Source organism: Rhinoraja longicauda, chromosome 35 (assembly GCF_053455715.1).
Source record: "Rhinoraja longicauda isolate Sanriku21f chromosome 35, sRhiLon1.1, whole genome shotgun sequence".
Taxonomy (NCBI): Eukaryota; Metazoa; Chordata; class Chondrichthyes; order Rajiformes; family Arhynchobatidae; genus Rhinoraja; species Rhinoraja longicauda.
In genome coordinates, this window is record NC_135987.1 from 5,682,227 (window position 1) to 5,703,889 (window position 21,663).

Below are 21,663 nucleotides of genomic sequence, written 5' to 3' on the forward strand. Positions count from 1 at the left end.
TGACATCAGTCTGAAGAAGGGTCTCGACCCGAAACGTTACCCATTCCTTCTCTCCCGAGATGCTGCCTGACCTGCTGAGTTACTCCAGCATTTTGTGAATAAATCGATTTGTACCAGCATCTGCAGTTATTTTCGTATCCTATCTATCCATGTTGCTGCTTTCAGGGAATTATGGATGATATCCATGGTCCTTCACTTCATTCAGATTTCTTAATGCCCTACCATTTACTATATATATCTTAATCCTATTTGACTTCAAAATGCATCACCTCTCAGTTATCGGGATTAAATTTTACCTGCCAATAATCCACCCAGCATTCCTTCCAATCTGTATCCATCTGCAGTCTTAGATAACTGCCTCACTATCCATAACACCACCAACCTTTCTGTCATTGGTAAACTTCTAATCATTTCTCATACATTCAGTTCCAAATCATTAGAATATTTCACAAATAAGTCTCAGCCCAACTGTGCGGTTCACACCTGTGGTCACAGACTTCCAATCAGAAAAGGATCCTTCCACCACTACTTTCTGCCTCCTGTAACCAAGCCTATTTTGATTCCAATTATCCAGTTCACCATGGATCCCAGGTGCTTTAATCTTCAGGGCAAGCCTACTTTGTGGGACTTGACCAATATTGCCATGTAGACAATGTGGTCCATGTGGACAATGCCTTCATTAATCTTCTTTGTTAACTCCTTAAAAAAACACCATCAAATTAGTGAGGTAGGATTTCCCCAGTGCTGAGGCATTCTCACTGTCTCTGATCAGCCCATATTTTTCCAGACCTGCATAGATCCTACCCCTTAAGATTTTCTCCAATAATTTGGAGTGGCACAGTTGGTAGAGCTGCCGCTGCACACAGCCAGAGACCCAGGTTCATTTCTGACCTCTGGCGCTGCCTATGTGCACATTCTTCTTGTGACTGAGTGGCTTTCAATACAATACAATATACAATACAATATATCTTTATTGTTATTGTACAGGGGTACAACGAGATTGGGAATGCGCCTCCCATACGATGCAATAATTTAATTAATTTAAATTGCTCCGGTTTCCTCTCGTATCCCAAAGACGTGCAAGTTTGTAGGTTAATTGGCCTCTGTAAAATTGCCCCTTGTGTTTAGGGAGTCTTTGCAAAAGTGAGTTAACATATAACTAGTGTCAACAGGTGATCGATAGCATGGACTTGGTGGGCCGAAGGATCTATTTCCGTGCTGTGTCTGTAGACTAAACGAAATTTCCCTGTAATGTAAGGCTTACAAGCCAGTAATTACCTGATTTATCTGTGCTCTCTTTCTTAAATAAAGGAACATTTGCTACCCTCCAGTCCTTTGGCATCTTACCTTTGGCAAACAAAGGTGCTGAACTCTCTGTCAAGGCCACAACTATTCCTTTCCTCATTTCCCATAGATCTTATAAATCCCTGGGGATTTATCAAGCCTTAAGTGTCCCATGACATTGAACACAATCTCCTTCTTAATACTGACCTACAGATCATGTACTCCTTCCTGAATACAATATCTTCCATATCCTTCTCCTTGGTGAATACAGATGCAAAGTAATCATTTAGAATCTCATCTTGATACTTTACAAAACTATCAATAAAAACAGTTTTTCTTTATTAAAAATTATAAAATATATGGTTAGTTTACATCAAAATGTAACCTAGAAATCTGATCAATTAGCACCCTTCATTTTTGGGGCAAGTTGCAAAAAAAATCTGTTTGGCCCAGAGTAGATCATGCTACCGGTAAAGTTGTAAATTTGGACCTGGCACCTCTGTATTTTTGACTTTCCACCTGTCAGGCGCTCAAGTGTCAATGGCACCATTCATGCAATGCATATTTCTAGTCTTTCTCACATAGATTGCTGCTTTGTGTACCAATTTTAGACTGCTGAAATTCAGTCTCATCACAATGGCTGAGTATATTGTAATATTTTGTTACTCTCCTTGATATTTAAAGGGAAATTTTGAAAACACTGAGGGATCACAATGGTCAGTTTCAGAAATTCACATTGATCAAGAATCTCCCAAAATGCACAAGTTATCCTAACACTACCAGGGAATGCTTTCTATTTGTAATGGGCCCCTCAGTAACGACATTGCTGGGTGGCACAGTGGTACAACGGTAGAGTTGCTGCCTTACAACGCTAGAGACCCGGCTTTGATCCTGATTGTGCGGAGTTTGTACGTTCTCCCTGTGACTGCGTGGGGTTTCTCCAAGAGCTCCAATTTCCTCCCAAATTGCAAAGATGTACAGGTTTGTGAAATTATTCCTCGTGTGTAGAATTGTGTTAATGTACGGGATGATTGCTGTGTCTCTAAAGTCTAAAGCCCTGCCCATTTTTACTAATTTTCATTGCAATCAAAGCATTTATTTATTTATCTATTTATTTTTCCGGTCAACACAACAGATTGACCATACAGTTTTGAAAGTTAAATAGTGCAAAAAAACATTGTATCAAAAAAATAAAACAATATAATCACACATATTTTCTGACCGAAAAAAAAAATAAAGGTGTTGGCAGAAGCCGAAGCTTATTATGCCTACCCATAATACTTAACAAAATATAGTTTAATAAAACCCACAACATCATAGGTCAGAAGCAGATAAACAAAACATAGAAAGAAACACACATATAGTCAAGAACCATCATTTCTATCATATCAGTCATTTCTCAGTGCTGATCGCATATTTTGTATCTTTCAAATATAATATTTTTGAACATTTTCTTGAATTTACACATATTACTACACTCTTTTAATTCATTGTTGCAACTATTCCATAAATTTACCCCTTTAACAGTCACACATCTATTTTTCACATTTGTTCTTGCCCTCATTTTTTCAAATATATAATTACCCCTGAGTGGATACCTGCTCTCCCTCACTGGAAACAAACCTTGGATACAATCAGGAAGTGTTCCTTGTTTTGCTCGAAACATTATTTGTAGAGTTTTAAAGTCTACTAAGTCCATATATTTGAGGGCATATGATTTCATAGATAATGGGTTGGTTGGGTCATTATAACCAGCCTTATTGACAATTCTTATAGCTCTTTTTTGCAATATAAAGATTGAATTAGTGCTAGTTTTGTAGGTGTTTCCCCATACTTCTACACAGTATGCAATATATTGAATAATGAGTGAGCAATATAACATAAATAGTGAATTTTGATTCAAGATGGCCTTAGTTTTGTGCAGTATTGCAATGGATTCAGACAGTTTTGATTTGATATGTTTTATGTGAGGTTTCCAACAGAGTTTATGCTCTATTATCACTCCCAAGAATTTATTTTCACTCTTTCAATTTCTACATCATTAATCATAAGTGTTACCTCCGAATTTATTTTTCGATTTCCAAACACAATAAATTTTGTTTTACTTAGATTTAATGACAATTTATTAGTATCAAACCACTTCTTTAGGGTTTCCAATTCTCCTTTAACTGTGTCCAAAAGTTGCTTCATGTTTTTCCCTGAACAAAATAAATTAGTGTCATCCACAAATATAACTAAATGTAACAATTTTGACACCATACAAATATCATTTATATAGAGTATAAAGAGCTTTGGGCCCAGCACCTTGCGGAACCCCACAGGTAACCTTCATAAGTTCTGAATCAAAAAAATTTACTTGAACATACTGATATCTGTTTTCAAGATCTTGCTCCCCCTCCCCCCATTCGTAACAAGGACAGAATCCCCCTCCTTCTCACCTTCCACCCCATCAGCCAGTGTATCCAACAAATCATCCTCCAACATTTCCGTCACCTACAACGGGACCCCACTACTGGCCACATCTTCCCATCCCCTCCCCTTTCTGCGTTCCGCAGAGACCGTTCCCTCCGTAACTCCCTGGTCCACTCGTCCCTTCCTACCCAAACCACCCCATCCCCGGGCACTTTCCCCTGCAACCGCAGGAGATGAAACACCTGTCCCTTTACCTCCCCCTCAACTCCATCCAAGGACCCATCAGTCTTTCCAGGTGAGACAGAGGTTCACCTGCACCTCCTCCAACCTCATCTATTGTATCCGCTGCTCTATCGGCGAAACCAAACGCAGGCTCGGCGATCATTTCGCTCAACACCTTCGCTCAGTCCGCCTTAACCAACCTGATCTCCCGGTGGCTGAGCACTTCAACTCCCACTCCCAGTCTGACCTTTCTGTCATGGGCCTCCTCCAGTGCCTTAATGAGGCCCACCGGAAATTGGAGGAACAGCACCTCATATTTCGCTTGGGCAGCTTGCAGCCCAGCGGTATGAACATTGACTTCTCCAACTTTAGATAGTTCCTCTGTCCCTCTCTTCCCCTCCCCCTTCCCAGTTCTCCCTCTATCTTCCTGTCTCCACCTATATCCTTCCTTTGTCCCGCCCCCCTGACATCAGTCTGTAGAAGGGTCTCGACCCGAAACGTCATCCATTCCTTCTCTCCTGAGATGCTGCCTGACCTGCTGAGTTCCTCCAGTATTTTGTGAATAAATACCTTCTGTTTTCAAGGTAGCTTCTTAACCAGGAGTATGTTACTCCTCTAATACCATATTTTTCTAGCTTATTCATCAGGAAACCATGATCTATGGTATCAAACGCGTTTTTGAGATCTATAAATACTCCCACAGTATATTCTTTATTATCAATTGCAGTTGAAATATTTTCTACTATTTCCATTAGCGCTAGTGAGGGGGAGGACAGGGTGCTGCACCAATGCAGGAGAGGTTTGGGCCCAACGGGTCCACTTTGTCTAGTTGTCTATAAACTCCTCGTCCTCAGTGTTTCCAAACGGAAATAGATAATCATTGTCCAGTCCTTTCATCCATTCGTTGGTAAAATTCCTTTACTGTTAATCCACTTGACACGGAAGCAATGTCCTCCATTCTGTCCGCTGTCGTCAGGACGTGTAGTCATCTGTATTGATCCAAGTCTTTTAGTTCTCTCACCACGATCGCTTTTGCCTCTTCCGGTGATCCGTTCAGTTTTATCCATACTTTACAATTCCTCGTCCATGTTGCCTGTAGCTTGTTTTGTTTTTTCAAGATGCGTGCGTTTCTGGCAATATCTGCGTTCTTCTTAGTGCTCATTCAGGTACACGTCAGTTCCCTTCAGCTTTCTGGCCTGCTTCAATAATTCAGTTTTGTGTTTTCTATTCACAAACCGAATTATGATTGCCGGCTTCACTTTGGTATTCTTCCGAGGAAGAATGTGACAAGCCACGATGTCATCTCTTTGGATAGCCATGTCTTTGCTGTCAAAAATTGGAATGACCTGTTTTTCCAATGAGTGCAACTCACTTTGCGGGGAATCCTCATCATCTTTGGTGTGTGGTTTCTAATCCACTGATGATCAAATCGTCTATTCGTGAATATTGTTCCATATTATCAACTCTTCGTTCCAAGTCATCAATCCTCTTATCTTTCTCTTTTATTAAGATTTTCAGCTGTCGCACCTCATCCATTAATTCAATTAAGTGAGCTTGTTGTTTCGCCACTCTGCTTATCTCCTCCGACATGAAGTTTAGAGATTCTTTGATCTCCATGTCCTCTGCTTTTTTTGATGGCATTTTGCTCTCAAGTTGTGAAACTTTTTGCTCAATAAAGTTGCTCTAGATACATATATATCACAACCGCCAGCAATTTGATATATCAAGGGCTCCCTTCTAATTCATAGTGAATCATTATTGTCCTGAGCCGGCCGCCTTCGAGTTGATGACAACAGTGGTGGCGCCACCGACGTCGCCTCCGGGCCGGGGATGGTGATTTATCGGCCACCGCCTGCTCTCAGTCAGGGTCGCTGCCGCCGCCGCCTACTTGTGTCCCGGACGCTGCTCGTGCCGCCGCCTACTTGTGGCCCGGGGCACTGCCCGTGCCGCCGCCGCCTACTTGTGCCCCGGACGCTGCTCGTGCCGCCACCACCGCCTACTTGTGTCCCGGACGCTGCTCGTACCGCCACCACAACCTACTTGTGGCCCGGACGCTGCTTGTGCCGCCGCCGTCTACTTGTGGCCCGGACGCTGCTCGTGCCGCCGCCGTCTACTTGTGCCCCGGACGCTGCTCGTGCCGCCACCACCGCCTACTTGTGGCCCGGACGCTGCTCGTACCGCCACCACAACCTACTTGTGGCCCGGACGCTGCTTGTGCCGCCGCCGTCTACTTGTGGCCCGGACGCTGCTCGTGCCGCCGCCGTCTACTTGTGGCCCGGACGCTGCTCGTGCCGCTGTCTACCTGTGGCCGGACGCTGCTCGTGCTGCCGCCTACTTGTGGCCCGGGACGCTCTTGAATGGCAGTACCAGATTACAAAATTGCATGTACAAAATAATTGGAAAATGACATTTCAAAATTGAGCCTCTTGCCTGTGTCAGTTCAAGAGTGCCCCTGCCTTTATGTCCACCAAGTGCAGTGTGTTCATCATGGATGGTGTTTGCTGCATGCTGCACAGCTCAGGAAGTCCAGAGGAAGAGCAGCATGGAGGCCCAGAGCCTAAGGGCCATGAGGCAGACTCTGAAGAACTGCAGGAGGCAGTGCTGTCCATGCCAAATACCGGCAGCCTCACCTCTTGGTGAATGGAGGAGGCACTCGTCTGCAGAGACGACTTCTTGTTACAGGTAAACTTACAGTGGAGAACCTTCAAGGACTAGGCTGGCAAGACTTATTGAGATACTGGGCAAAATATGGGACTAAAAGCAAACCATATCACACTCTTCATACTCAAATGGTTTAAATATAACTGGAGGAATATGTGGAGAAAACTTGATGATCTTCATGTTGTTTTGCAGTATCAATAAATGTATCACTGATCCCAATGGAGAAATAACTAGCTGCAACGTCTTCCTTGAGAAGGGTCTCAACCCGAAATGCCACCCATTCCGTCTCTCCAAAGATGCTGCCTGTCGTGCTGTGTTACTCCAGCACTTTGTGCCTAGCTTGTTGGAATGGTTTATTAGGCTGCAGAATATCATGACATTTAAAAAGAAACACAAATTGAGAGAAAAAACTGATGTGAAGTAAACCTGCTCAACTGTTAATAGTTTATAATGAGGGAGAAAAACTAGGAATTCTGTTTTCCACTTATGCAAGTGTGTTGCAGAAAATCACTGTGAATCCCATTGACTGACATTCACTAATGGTGAAATATCCTGACATCAGTGGACATATACCTTCAATTTCTTTTAAAAGGAAAACAAGCAACGGAAACAATGATGACCTCAGGATTTGTGCTGTGTGCCGGTTGTGATGAACTGTTTCTAACAGCAGGAAGCTCATACAGGAAGTCATCGTCTAATTGCTGGGAAATTTATTTCTCTCCACACACTGCCACTTCCTGAGTATGGCATAACCAATAGCTCTTGGAGCCAATACAAGATGTTTTATTGCATCAATTTCAAAAACTTGAATGAAACATTAATCACTCGGAGGAAACCATCATTTTAGCATAACAACATTAATTAGGCACCGTGAAAACTCGTACAATGTAGCGCCCCATAGTGGATTTGCATGAAACTGTTTGCAAACCTGCAAATATTGACACCAACAGACTATAAATGTTGTCCACCTGATTGCTGCTTTTGTAAGTGTGTCATTGTTACGGATTTATTTTTTGTTTTCTCCATAATCAATGAAAGCCACTCTCTCAATGTTTTGGTTGCACATTGTGAAAACCCCCAATGCCAGATGCATTAAAAACTAAAGCATTTATAAGACTGAACCAGCCTTGAATCCAGCGGGACACAAGATCTGTAGACGTTGCCCAATGATTTAAAATGTAATGTAAAACACTTTGAACTGGTGCCCGTATCAACTTATTTGGGATAATTTGGAATATTGCAGCAGCAATTGTCTTTCTGCGCGAACTTTATATAGACTTCTTTCGAAGGACTAGGGCTGTCACCAAATTTGTCTTTGTCCTTTTGGGCTGCTGACAATACTGGCAGGCATCCAAGCAGATAAGATAATTCCCTGATCAGGTCTGTAATAGTGTGCTTGATTGATCATGTGTGAACTGGGATGACGGACTCAGATAGTAATAAAGGACCACTTGTACATGGTGGTTGTGTGCTTCTGCATGTTGAACAGAAAATGCCTGCGTAGTTGATGTTTGCCAGATGATTGGGTTCAATGGCTTTGCTGAGGTAGTATCATTAGTAGGGTCAGATCTGCTTGCCAGTAGTTTAATTAAAATTGAAATGCCAGTGGTTCAGCCAAGTTACTCTTGAGGGAAGTACAATCTATTATTATGTATGCCATGCAAAGATTTAATAGCGTTTAAAGCTTCTGACAGCGTAGTGTTCAGTATTTAATTTTGTGTGCTAATTTATTCCACTCTTAAATTGGTTCAGTTAATTTATTGCTAAATCACCATAATTCCCAAAACTATCTCTACCATTCGTACTTGTCTAAAATAATGCAGCCTCTCTCTATTTCATATCAATTGATATTTTTTTGTGTTTTGATTACTACGAAAGTTATCTGATACTTGATGTGACTAATAAAAATATAAGATATTGTGAATGCTGTCCGGAATAGGTGGCTGTGGGGTTGAGTCCAAGGGCCTCACGTGAAGGGCAGAGTTGTATTTGAGGAGGTCTTTAAAGTAGATAGACACAAAATGCTAGAGTAACTCAGCGGGACAGGCAGCATTTATGGATAGAAGGAATGGGTGACGTTTCGGGCCGAGACCCTTCTTCAGTCTTTAAAGTATTCCTTCCAGAGGGCAGTGTGCCTCTCTTGCCCTCATGATTTTATCCCTGTTGTTAGCACTCACTGCATGGGGCCAGGGTGGTTGGACTATAGATGGCTTCTGCACTGGTGAACAGCCTGGCTGTTGGTGTTTGCTGAGCCTCCTGTCCTCTCTGCATCCACCATCTTTTCTGTGGGTCACGTATTTACTCTGGAGATTTCTGTCTTTATGTGCCCTTCAAACTGTTTCTTTTCCCTCTGCAACATTGGAAGCTGAGAGGCGATCTGGTAGAAGCGTATAAAATTACGAGAGCCATGGATGGGATAGATATGTCTTTTTTCCAGCGTGGAAATGTCAAATTCCGGAGGGCGTAGCTTATAATGAGAGCGGGGAAAAGTTTAATGGAGATTTACAAAGCAAGAATAGGAGATGCTGGTACTCTGCAGGGAATGTGGTGGAAGCAAATATGAGCAGCATTTAAGAAATATTTAGAAAGTCATAAAAACAGTAGGGAAGTGAGGTATCTTGCCAAGTGAGATGAGCACTAAAAAGCACTTCACTAATTATAAAATGTTTTGTGTACCCTGTCTTGAAACCAATGTATTAGTTCAATTTTTCCATCCTTTTTAACCTGCCAAATGCATCTAGCTAATATAATTTGGGTATCCACAAAAAGGGTTGTGGCATTTCATCATCCTTATTGTAGTTTTTCGCAAATGGGAAATCCATTTTGTCTTGGGTTTACAGCAGAACTCTGATAATCCACTATACAACTGATTGGAAATCTCAATGATTTGGCTGATCAACCATGATCGCAATGAATGGCGGTGCTGGCTCAAAGGGCCGAATGGCCTACTCCTATATCTATTGTCTATTATCTATTGTCTATTGGCTACTGTCTACATGACCACCTATTTCAGTGTCATCTGCAAACTTACTAACCATCTGATCTAAATTGATGACAAACAACAATGGGCCTAACACTGACCCCCTGAGACGCACCACTAGTCACAGGCCTCCAGACTGTAAAACATCCTTCCCCCATCACCCTCTGCTTCCTACCAAATCCAGCCAATTATGTGTCCAGTTAGTTAGCTCTCCCTGTATTTTATGCGATCTAACCTTCCAGAGCAACCTAACATGCAGAACCTTATCAAAGGCCTTGCTGTAGTCTACGATTATAAACTATGTCTATAGTCTATGTTTACCGCCCTGCTCTATTCAACCTTCTTGGTTACTTCAAAAGATTCAAATCAAATTCGTGAGACAAGATTTTGCTGCACATACTTACAAAATCTCTCTAGATTTTGCGCAATCTTATTTGCCAAAGCTATCTTGTGCCCCCGTTTTGCCACCCTGATTTCAATAGACAATAGGTGCAGAAGTAGGCCATTCGGCCCTTCGAGCCAGCACCACCATTCAATGTGATCATGGCTGATCATTCTCAATCAGTACCCCGTTCCTGCCTTCTCACCATACCCCCTGACTCCGCTATCCTTAAGAGCTCTATCTAGCTCTCTCTTGAATGCATTCAGAGAATTGGCCTCCACTGCCTTCTGAGGCAGAGAATTCCACAGATTTACAACTCTCTGACTGAAAACGTTTTTACTCATCTCCGTTCTAAATGGCCTACCCCTTATTCTTAAACTGTGGCCCCTGGTTCTAGACTCCCCCAACATTGGGAACATGTTTCCTGCTTCTAACGTGTCCAACCCCTTAATAATCTTATATGTTTCGATAAGATCCCCTCTCATCCTTCTAAATTCCAGTGTATACATGCCTAGCCGCTCCAGTCTTTCAACATATGACAGTCCCGCCATTCCGGGAATTAACCTAGTAAACCTAGGCTGCACGCCCTCAATAGCAAGAATATCCTTCCTCAAAGTTGGAGACCAAAACTGCAGGTTCTCCAGGTGCGGTCTCACTAGGGCCCTGTACAACTGCAGAAGGACCTCTTTGCTCCTATATAGGGCCCTAGTGAGACCGCACCTGGAGTACTGTGTGCAGTTTTGGTCTTGAATATACTCCAACATCTCCTCTACGCATCAGAGATTCATTTGATCCCAGGTGTCCGTGCCTAACCCATGCCTCCTTTTATTGACAGTGTCTCAACATTTCTTGTCACCCAGAGTTCCTTACTCCTGCCACCCCTGCCCTTGACTCCAACAGGAACATGCAGACCTTGAACCCTTGCTATCTCACTTTTAAAAGCCTCCCAACTACCGGATGCCTCTTTGCCTGCAAACAATCTACTCCAATCAACTTTTGCAACCACCAATCTAATGCTGTCAAAATTTGCCTTTGCACCAATTTAGAATATTAAGTTGTCCAGTTTTGTCCTTTCCCATAGCTATTTTAAAACTAATAGAACTACGGTCACTTGCTCCAAAGTGCTCCCCACTGTCAGTCACTTGCCTTGCCCTATTTCCCAAGAGTAGGCCAGCTGTGCCCTGAGGAAACAATCCCCTGCAGTGCCGACCCTATTGTTCTTGCAACTCTGCATTATACCTGCATATTTGTTCCTCTAATTCCCATCTGACTATTTGGGGACCTTTAGTAAAATCCCAACATGTTAATCATCCTCTTATTTCTCAGCTCCAACCATAAAGTCTCACTTGATGATCCCTCAATAATTTTACCCCTGGCTACTGTTATGATGTTCACTTTAATCAAAAATGAAACTCCATCCCACCCCCTCATTTTCTTCCACCTCAATCCCACCTGTAGCACCTGTGCTCTGGAGCATTATGCTGCTAGTCAGAGTCAGAGTGATACAGTGTGGAAATGGGCCCAACTTGCCCTCACCAGCCAACATGTCCGAGCTACACTAGTCCCACCTGCCCCCTCCAAACCTTCCTATCCATGTACCTGTCCAACTGTTTCTTAAACGTTGTGATAGACCCTGCCTCACACTTGGCTTCTTACACACAATGGGAAATTCACCTCCTGGCTTTCCAGCTTGAAATATGTTGGCACTAAAGTTTTGTTCTAGTCATAAACCCACTTAAACTAAATAACAGAAGTGTAACTCTTCATCATGTTTCACAAGTTTGCTAATCCCAAAGGAAAAAGTTCTTAATTGATCTCCGAACATCTGGCTTTGGCTAACTCCGTTTCTCGTGACCCCTTGCTGATTAAAGGACTGACTCAAACTGCATTCTTTGTCAGCCTGCTTTCACAGCACTCTGATCTGTGCCCACATGTACCCTGAAGCACACACATAATAGTCCAATTGCGGCTGTTTTGCATTTGGAAGTCAAGGTCATGGCCACTCTAAACTCCTACACTGCGATCATTCCAAACTATTAGTCATTAGTCATCTCACAGTTTACTAGCCTGCTGCTGCTTTTGGTAGGTAACACAGACTTAAAGAGAACTTGAAGAAGAGTACCAACCCGAAACTTCACCTATTCATGTTATCCAGAGATGCTGCCTGACCCACTGAGTTACTCCATCATTTTGTGTCTTTTTTGTGTAAACCATATGGTGGCGCAGCTGGTAGGGCTGCTGCCTCATCGCGCCAGACACCCGGGTTCAATCCTGACCTCAGGCTCTATCTGTGTAGGAAAATAACTGCAGATGCTGGTACAAATCGAAGGTATCACAAAATGCTGGAGTAACTCAGCAGGTCAGGCAGCTTCTAGGAGAGAGGGAATGGGTGACGTTTCGACCCGAAACGTCACCCATTCCCTCTCTCCTAGATGCTGCCTGACCTGCTGAGTTACTCCAGCATTTTGTGATACCTTCAGGCTCTGTTTGCACGTTCTCCCTGTGACTGAGTGTGGGTTTCCTCCGGACTCTCCGGTTTCTTCCCACTTTCCAAAGGCATGGGAGTTTATAGGTTAATTGGCCTCTGTGAATTGCCCCTAGTATGTTAGAGTCATAGAGTGAAACAGTGTGGAAACAGGCCCTTTGGCCCAACTTGCCCACACCGGCCAACAATGTCCCACCTACACTAGTCCCACTTGCCTGCGCTTGGTCCATATCCCTCCAAACCTGTCCTATCCATGTACCTGTCTAAATGTTTCTTAAACGGGATAGTCCCAGCCTCAACTACCTCCTCTGGCAGCTTGTTCCATACACCCACCATCCTTTGTATGAAAAAGTTACCCCTCAGATTCCTATTAAATCTTTTCCCCTTCACCTTGAACCTATGTCCTCTGGTCCTCGATTCCCCTACACTGGGCAAAAGACTGCATCTACCTGATCTATTCCTCTCATGATTTTGTATACCTCTATAAGATCTCCCCTCATTCTCCTGCGCTCCATGGAATAGAGACCCAGCCTACTCAATCTCTCCCGTTAGCTCACAGCCTCTAGTCCTGGCAACATCCTCGTAAATCTTTTCTGAACCCTTTCAAGCTTGACAATATCTTTCCTATAACATGGTGCCCAGAACTGAACACAATATCTGAAGAAGGGTCTCGACCCGAAACGTCACCCATTCCTTCTCTCCTGAGATGCTGCCTGACCTGCTGAGTTACTCCAGCATGTTATGAATAAATACAATATTCTAAATGCGGTCTCACCCATGTCTTGTACAACTGCAACATGACCTCCCAACGTCTATATTCGATACTCTGACTGATGATGGCCAAAGTGCCAAAAGCCTTTTTGACCACCTTATCTACCTGCGACTCGACCTTCAAGGAACCATGCACCTGTACCCCTAGATGGGAGTAGATGCAAAGGTGGGGTAACATAGAACTAGTGTGAACGGGTGATTAATGGCCAAGGGCCTATTTCCATGATGCATCTATAAACATAAACTAAACATGTGCAGCTCTCTTGGAGGGATGTCTTCACTTACTTATCCTTCATCAGGAGCAGGTATGGGGATTTACTGACATTGTAAGCCTCTCCATATTACTGAGATTTTTCAAATACTACACTTGTGCAGTATTATTCTTTTTGATCGTTCTCCATTGTGTCACGTGCCTGGTTATAGTGGTCTCTATGGCTCTATTGCATGAAGAGCAAGGCTCCTGCGGGTAATGTTCTCCACCAGCCTATTTATCTCGCATTGAGCATACAGCATTCGTCTTTGACACAACAGCACTCTCCAGGAGCTGCAAGTGTGCTGCTTGGATTGCACGCATGTTCCGTTTTCACTTGCATCTAAGGTTGCAGGTCAAGGCCGAGTGCCTTCAGCTGTGAGACCTTGCAATGGGCCCGTACAATAACATGCTCTGACAAACAGAGTTTCAGAGGTTTGCATTGTGAAATACAGCAATGTTGTTCCGGAACATTGTGGTTGAAGGTCACGATAATCACGGGGTTAATACAAAAATAATTAGATTTATACACTGCCTGTTTTAATACGAATAAGAAGTAGGCAAGCAATTTCTCTTGACTAGTCCTGCTGGTTTCAATCATCTTGATGCCTTTTTAATTTTTTCAAATTAATTGATCTATTTTCTATCTGTCTCCTGTTGATCGAGACCTTTACCAGATGAACTCTGTGAATAATGAAATCTTTCTTTGAACTTCTGGGCAATATCTTTCATTAATTATATGCCTAACCAATTTGATCTAAGCGACCAGCAACAAATGACTAAGGATTTCAAGGTCCACATAACTTCCCAATGAGAAACTTTAATGGCTCTTTGTTGCACGGGCAATAGTAAAACCAGTGCCACGGTGCTAATTGTTTAGGTGCCAGAGCTGTCACTGGTGCCGGAACGGCCACTGTTAAATTCCCCGCTGTTTATTTAGGCTTTTGTTTGTAGAGCTCCGGGTACCACTGCACCCCTAAGCAAAACCAAGGCAATTAATGTACAATGGAAGACACAAGTGCTGGAGTAACTCAATGGATCAGACAGCATCTCTGGAGAGCATGTATAAGTGACGTTTCAGGTTAGGACCTTTCTTCAGACCGTCCTGACCTGAACATCACCTATCTATATCTGAGGAAGAGTCTCCACCCAAACATCAGCTATTCCTTTTCTCCAGAGATGTTGCCTGACCCACTGAGTTACTCCAGCTTTTTGTGTCTGTCACTTATCCATATTCTACCGAGATACTGCCAGACCTGCTGAGTTACTCCAGCACTTTGTGTCTTTTTTGTAAATCAGCATATACGAATCTAATGTACAATTGTCCAATCTTCCCATTCCAGTATGGATGGTGATTAATTACCTGAAAAGTACTTCCTATTCCTTTGGGTGATTTGCTAATTGGTGCTGCAAAGCTCATTTCTATTTTAATATGTGCCACATCCCATTGAGTGCTATTGCCGATCTGGAAAGCTTTGCTTATAATTTGATTTTTGATAAATAAGATAATAATTCTAACAAAATTCTAATCTTTCATGGGCCAAGTCATTTCGAGCATTTAATTTACAATTAAATAACCCCATAGGAAGTAATTGTACTGGGATGGTTCCGATTTTAACAATGAAAGGAAACAATTAGTTTGTGAGTTGCTTGTTCCATGTCCTGTCTTTTAATGGTTGCCAAAAATATTCAGACCAACATGCAAATTTCAAATTGCTCACAGCAATTTCCAGTTACTTTGTTCCATTGAATGTAAATATATTTTGTTATTGTAAACAAACTTACAAATTGGGTGAGACTGGTGTGTGCGTATGTAACATTTTTAAAACCTGTTTAGAAAATCATTGTTCTGTTGCTTTTGACTACCATAACGTATTTTTGTGTTTGGAACCTAGCAAAATGTTTGATACATTCTTGTCACATGGCCACTCTTGCTTTTATTTCCCCCTGGACGACACCAATGTCATTTATGGCATTCGTCCTAATTGTCCCTAGAGCATTAAGACCAATCACCTAATATGATACTGCGTTTAGTTTAGAGATAAAGCATGAGTTCACACTGACCAGCAATTCTACAGTGTGAAGAACACCATCTTTCACATACTAGAGACAATTTACATTTATACCAAGCCAATTGACCTACAAACCTGTACGTGTTTGGGGTGTAGGAGGAAACCAAAGATCTCTGGGGAAAAAACCCAGGCAGGTCACAGGGAGAACGTACAAACTCCATACAGTCAAGCTCCCATAGTCAGTATCAAACCCGGGTCTCTGGCGATGTAAGGCAGCAACTCTACCGCTGCGCCACCGTGCCGTCCTAGACAGATAGATAGAACTATGAAAAGAGGAGGCAATTTCCATATTTTTCTAAATTAAGCATCAGACAACTTTTGACTTGATTTTCTGTGGGAGCCTACAAATTATTAAATTCAATTTCCTAATAGATTTGAACTTACGATATCTGGATTGTTGGACTCTTTGCTACCAGACGTCTGTTCAGTGAATGGCAGTGACAAAGACATCGCCCAGATTTTGCTGACAGCTGCACTGGGAGTGTAGAATTCCTAAAGTTACTATCTAAGCTCTTCTGGAAACTTGCGCTCTGTTGCTGGAATCCACATGGAGTCCAACAGCTGTGCAGGAACATGGTGATTGACCAACCTTCGTGCAGCAGAATCTGTCCTCTGACCCACGAGCCATGCGGAATATCAAATTGCAAGCAGTAAAGGCAAGAGGATGGGAGGTTGAGCTTTCTTTTTCATTGAATGTGTTTAGCTTAATGTTTTTGAATTATGTAAAAGTATTTAAGATGTTTTAATTTCATTTTTAATAGTTCTAAAATGGAGTATTCTAGTATATCATTGGTACTTTGTTGCCATTCAATTCTAGGATTATCATGAAACAAGGAACTGCAAATGCTGGTTTAGGAGAAAAAAGACACAAAGTGCTGGAGTACATGGATAGGTGACTCTGGAGAATATGGATAGGTGATGTTTCAGGTCAGGACACTTCTTCAGACTAGAGAAGAGACCTGACCCGAAACGTCGCCTATCCACGTTCTCCAGAATGCTGCCTGACCCACTGAGTTACTCCAACCTTTGTCTTTTCTGGGACTATCATGATCATGTATATTATCTCGCAGATCTGGGAAAGCTGAGTTCAGAGAAATACAGTGCCGGTAATTGGTCAATTGAGTCCATGCTATGGCAGCCACTTCCGTGAAATATAAAATTTCTGTTGTTTGATTTAAGTTTCACGATATCTCCTTGCCTTAATAACCATTTATATTTTTCTTCTTTCAAGGTCAGAATCTCGACAACAAGCTAACAGGCATGAAGCCAAATGGTGTTACAATCGCACCTGAAGATGCAGAGCCAAGGCTTCATTGTTATTGTTCTGGTCACTGTGCAACTGACGAAGGCAATAATACCTGCAAGTAAGTCTCACTCTCAGTTCTGGAAAAAAAGTGCACTGTACAGTCTTCATGATGCAGTAGCTGTAAAGTAGAGTAGATGTTTGGATCTCCACACAGAGATGACTGCTTTGGTTTCCTAGGGGCCCTATTCTCTCTCTGGTCACATCTTTCCCTTAATGTTCTTATATCTTTTTGATTTCCCTTAATATTATCTGCCAGAGCTATCTCCTGCCCTTCTTTTGGCCTTCTGATTTCCTTCTTAAGTATTGCTCCTCAGTTCCCGAAATTCCTCCACAGCTTTGCTTGATCCCAGTTTCCTATACTTGTCCCATGCCTCCTTGGTCGTGATCAGACCCAGGGAAAAAAACTGTTCATCATTAATTTATAAGTAATTGGAACATATTTCCTATTATTTATTACATGTGGAGTTAGAAAATGTACACAACATTAAGTATGCAACATTGCACTTGAAACTTATATCTAAAATCGTGGCCACACAATGTAATTAATGTTTCTAGCTGTGGTCTGTGATTCTCGTGTCACAGCTCTTACTAAATTGAAAATGCATTCCTATTACCTCATAATTTCAGTAAGTTATTTTGGGCATTTCTGTTGTCACTTGCTAATTTTAGCCTTTATTATGGCAGTATGATTTGGCAGTGGCCTTTTTTGTGCCAATAAATTTTATTGAAGTTATGCAGATTCTCATTTATTATTTTTAACTTAGAGCAGCTGCAAATTTAGTTTTCAGACTCTTAATATTTCTGCTTTTGTTTTGGTATTGCCTGCAGATTATGAAACAATGTTCTATGTATAGTAGGCCATCAAATGAACATGTTGAGGATAATCTTCGGAGTGATTGCAACAGGTCATTTAGGTGCTGATAATGTTGCCATGAGTTTTAATTCCTTCGGTTTGATGGAGAATATTGCAGAGCAAAGACTGAGTTGTGTATCTTCATTCTGCAACTCCTTAGTTTACCACATCCTGCTTCCACAAAATTTGGTGACACATATCTCTGGTCTTATTTTCAGGCAATCCATAACCCATGATAAAATTTTCAACCAACTAAAGTCCAAAATCGGAAATAATTTTTGTTCAGTTTAAAGATACAGCACGGAAACAGGCCCTTCGGCCCACCGAATCCGCTCCGACCAGCAATCCCCGCACATTAACACTATCATACGCACACTAGGGGCAATTTACAATTTTACCAAGCCAATTAACCTACAAGCCTGTACGTCTTTGGAGTGTTGGAGGAATTCGGAGCACCCAGAGAAAACCCTCACAGGTCACGGGGAGAACGTACAAGCTTCATACAGGCAGCACCCATAGTCAGGGTCAAACCCGGGTCTATGCTGTAAGGCAGCAACTCTGCCGTTATGCCACCATGCCACCCTTATCTTGCTGAATTATCTTCCTCACCACATATTTATGGAAATTCTGATCAATTTAATTCAGCAAGGCTGCCAGGAGGGTTTTATTTCCAGTGCTAATTCTTCCTGATGTAAACTATCCTTTTGACTGCTTCTTGGCGATTACCCATCTAATTGCCAAAATTGTTATTTAACTTGCTTAAAAAACACAAAAAAAAAACACACATTTGTGTTGTTCTTGCTCTACCATTTTACCAATAAAAATTACAAAAGATTCATTATTATAATCTTTAACAAATCCCATTCCAAACCTGGTCTATTCACTGTCTTTGAATTTTACAAGACATTGGACAAAATATTCACAAATTCCCGTTCAAGAATGGCAGATGGAATTCCTATTGCTCAGTTAACACCAAGCACGCAGGTAACTTGATAGCATGGCTCATTCTATGATCACCTATTATCTTTCTGATCTTACCTCATTATCTTACTGATATATTTTTATTATACAGAACAAATGGTAATTGTTTTGCCATTATTGAAGAAGATGAAAATGGGGAAACTACCCTTGGTTCTGGCTGCATGAGGTTAGAAGGAGCAGATTTCCAGTGCAAGGTAAGACTGATACAAATTGACCGCAGTATTGAATTAAGGTACATTCTTATTTTAGCTGTGCACCTTGTGATTAGCCTTTCTGATCTGTATTTTTGATTTAGTTTTGCTTTCAAGTAAGTAGTTAAGTAGTAAGTAGTAGGGTTAAAAATACATCAGAGGTGTCATACTGTAGTATTGAGTTAAGTTTAGCTTCATTTAACACTGACCATTATTTAATCTGTTATTCCCACACCTTGACATTTACTAATGACTGGTAGACTGATCAACAAATTTGCTTTATCATCTCCATCAAAATAGACTTAAAACACCAGCGTAGAAACAAACGTCACCACAACACAGTGTTGAAGTTCTTAAGGACCAAACAAGGTAGCTTTTCTTAAATAATACCTCACAAAGTGACCTGTTGACTTCCAGCCAGCAGGAACTGCAGGCTGTCCACTGAAGTCCACCATAATTAGTACCAGTGAGGAGACTGTTTTGATAGTCTAATTAATTTGGGGAGTTAATTAACCACAAATACAGGGCACTCTTGATTCAGAAGTGTAACCATAACTCAAAGAAAAAGTAAAAAATTAACAGGGACCTGAGGGCCACATTCCAACTGAGCATCCATGACCTAAAGAATAGATGATGGATGGAAAGAGCGTAGGAAGCCTAGCAACTGGCTGACAAGCTTGGGTTCTTCAACGTTGACAAGGCTAATGATGACACAAATAGCTATGATCTCACCCAGCTGAGAGCCAAGAACAAAGGTGAATGTCAAAAACAGAATGGCAATCAGCACTGCTGAAACAAACACTTCAACAAACGGGCTCCTTGGCCATGACTCTGTCCTTGACATGGGCACCATTGTCTCTACCCCACGTCAGTGTTATTCCTTCCGGCCTGGCTGATGACAAAGTCAAAACCACCATACGTGAACTACAAAATAGGAACAAATCCGTGCGAGCAGATGGTATCCCTGTTGGAATTCTCAAACTGGTGAGGAGATTCAGTATTAAATCCACAACCTTATTGTCCACATCTGGAAAGAGGAAGCTATTCTAGGGACCTCAAAATTGCAGTCTTCAAGAAATGAGAAACATCCATCAGTGGTAAGTCTAGAGAGGCTCTCCCGGGAAACGTCATCACCACAACACAATCTGTAAAAAGCTGCTCCTCACACAATCTGTAAAAAGCTGCTCCTCACACAATCTGTAAAAAGCTGCTCCTCAACATAATCTGTAAAAAGCTGCTCCTCAATACAATCTGTGAAAAGCTGCTCCGCAAATTACCATGGATTCCATCTAAAGGAGAAACAATGGACACGGTCATTACTGCTCAGCAACTTGCAAAAAAAAACAGAGGAGAAGCACCAAACTCTCCAAACTGGTCATTTTTAACCTTTGACTGCATTAACCAGTCAAATCCTTCAATTTGGCGGCTGCACAATTTACCTCCATTTTACATTTGCTTTATGATGGGATGGAAGCTTCAATTCAAACTAGAGGCTCGACTGCAGAGCCAATCTGTGTGAAGACAAGTGTCAAGCAAGGCCAAGTCATTTTTTCAGTCCATCTCTTCACATTGCTGGTTCTCATTTGGTATGTTTGCCTTCATCGGTTAAAGCATCGAGTATAAGAGTCAGGAAATCACGTTACAGCTTTATCAAGCTTTGGGTGAGGCTGCATTTGGAGTATTGTCTGCAGTTCTGATTGCTCTATTACAGCAAGGATGTGGAGGTTTTGGAGAGGGTGCAGAGAGGTTTACCACAATGCAGCCTGAATCAAAGCAAATTAGCTATAAGGAGAGGTTGAACAAACTTGGATTGTTTTCTCTGGAGCGTCAGAGGTTGAGGGGAGACCTGATAGAAGTATATAAAATTATGAGAGATTGTCAGAACTGTTTTCCCAAGATGAAAATGGTAAAGACTAGAGGGCTTTGCTTTTAAGGCAAGCTAGGGAAATGTGCAAAGCAAGTCTTTTACACAGATATTGGTAGGTGCCTGAAATATGCTGCCAGGGATGGTGATGGAAGCAGATACAATGGTGTTGTTTCAGAGGCGTTTAGGTAGACACTTGAATATGCAGGGAATTAAGTTGTAAAGATCGCATGCAAGTAGAAGGAGTTAGTTTAATTTGGCATGATATTCTTGGCAGACATAGTGGGCCAAAGGGATTGTTCCTGTGCTGTACTGTTCTATGTTCATCTTCAAAAAGCTTGCAACTGGAGTAGACCTAATCTTTAGAACTAATGGAAAAACAGTTCAGTCTATAGTGCCTGCACTCCAGAACCAGTCGAGCCTTACACGTGTTTCCATAATGCAGATTGGATATATTGTGATTGATGAAGTAGAGAACGCTGTCTGCATTACCTGGGCAAATTGGTTAGAGTGCAATTTCAATAGGAAACGAGAGAATCATTTAAAAGTCATTTTTGAAATTGACAACAGAAAAACAACTGTGAAGGAGGGAGTTTTTCATGTAACCTTCTCATCGTTATCATACCGCCAGTATCCCTTAAGAAAACAGCCACCACCTCAATCATTTCTATTGACACTTGTGCAATGATACTCTATTAAACAATATAACCTTTAGTATTTTTGCCTTACACAGTGACATAAATAAACTCATAGCTATTAAAAAGAGCTTTAGTTTTGAAAGTCAGCTTTCTATTATCCCCTACTAGAATCAATCTGAAGAGAGGTCCTGATCCAAAACGTCACCTATCCATTCCTTCCACAGATGCTGTGTGACCCGCTGAGTTCCTCCAGCACTTTGCGTTTCAGATTTCAGCATCTGCAGTTCCTTGTGTCTGTGTGAAAAATATCT

General features: G+C 41.9%; 1 protein-coding gene across 4 annotated transcripts in view; it reads left to right on the forward strand.

Moving 5' to 3' along the window:
* The window catches only part of LOC144610043 (bone morphogenetic protein receptor type-1A-like), a 185,540-nt gene that overhangs the window by 133,603 nt on the left and 30,274 nt on the right, over window positions 1-21,663 (forward strand). For all 4 annotated transcript variants that reach the window (XM_078428516.1, XM_078428517.1, XM_078428518.1 and 1 more), the window contains 2 exons: window positions 16,751-16,883; window positions 18,751-18,853. In XM_078428516.1, coding sequence (XP_078284642.1) covers window positions 16,751-16,883; window positions 18,751-18,853 — 236 coding nt within the window. The remainder of the gene's footprint in view (window positions 1-16,750; window positions 16,884-18,750; window positions 18,854-21,663) is intronic.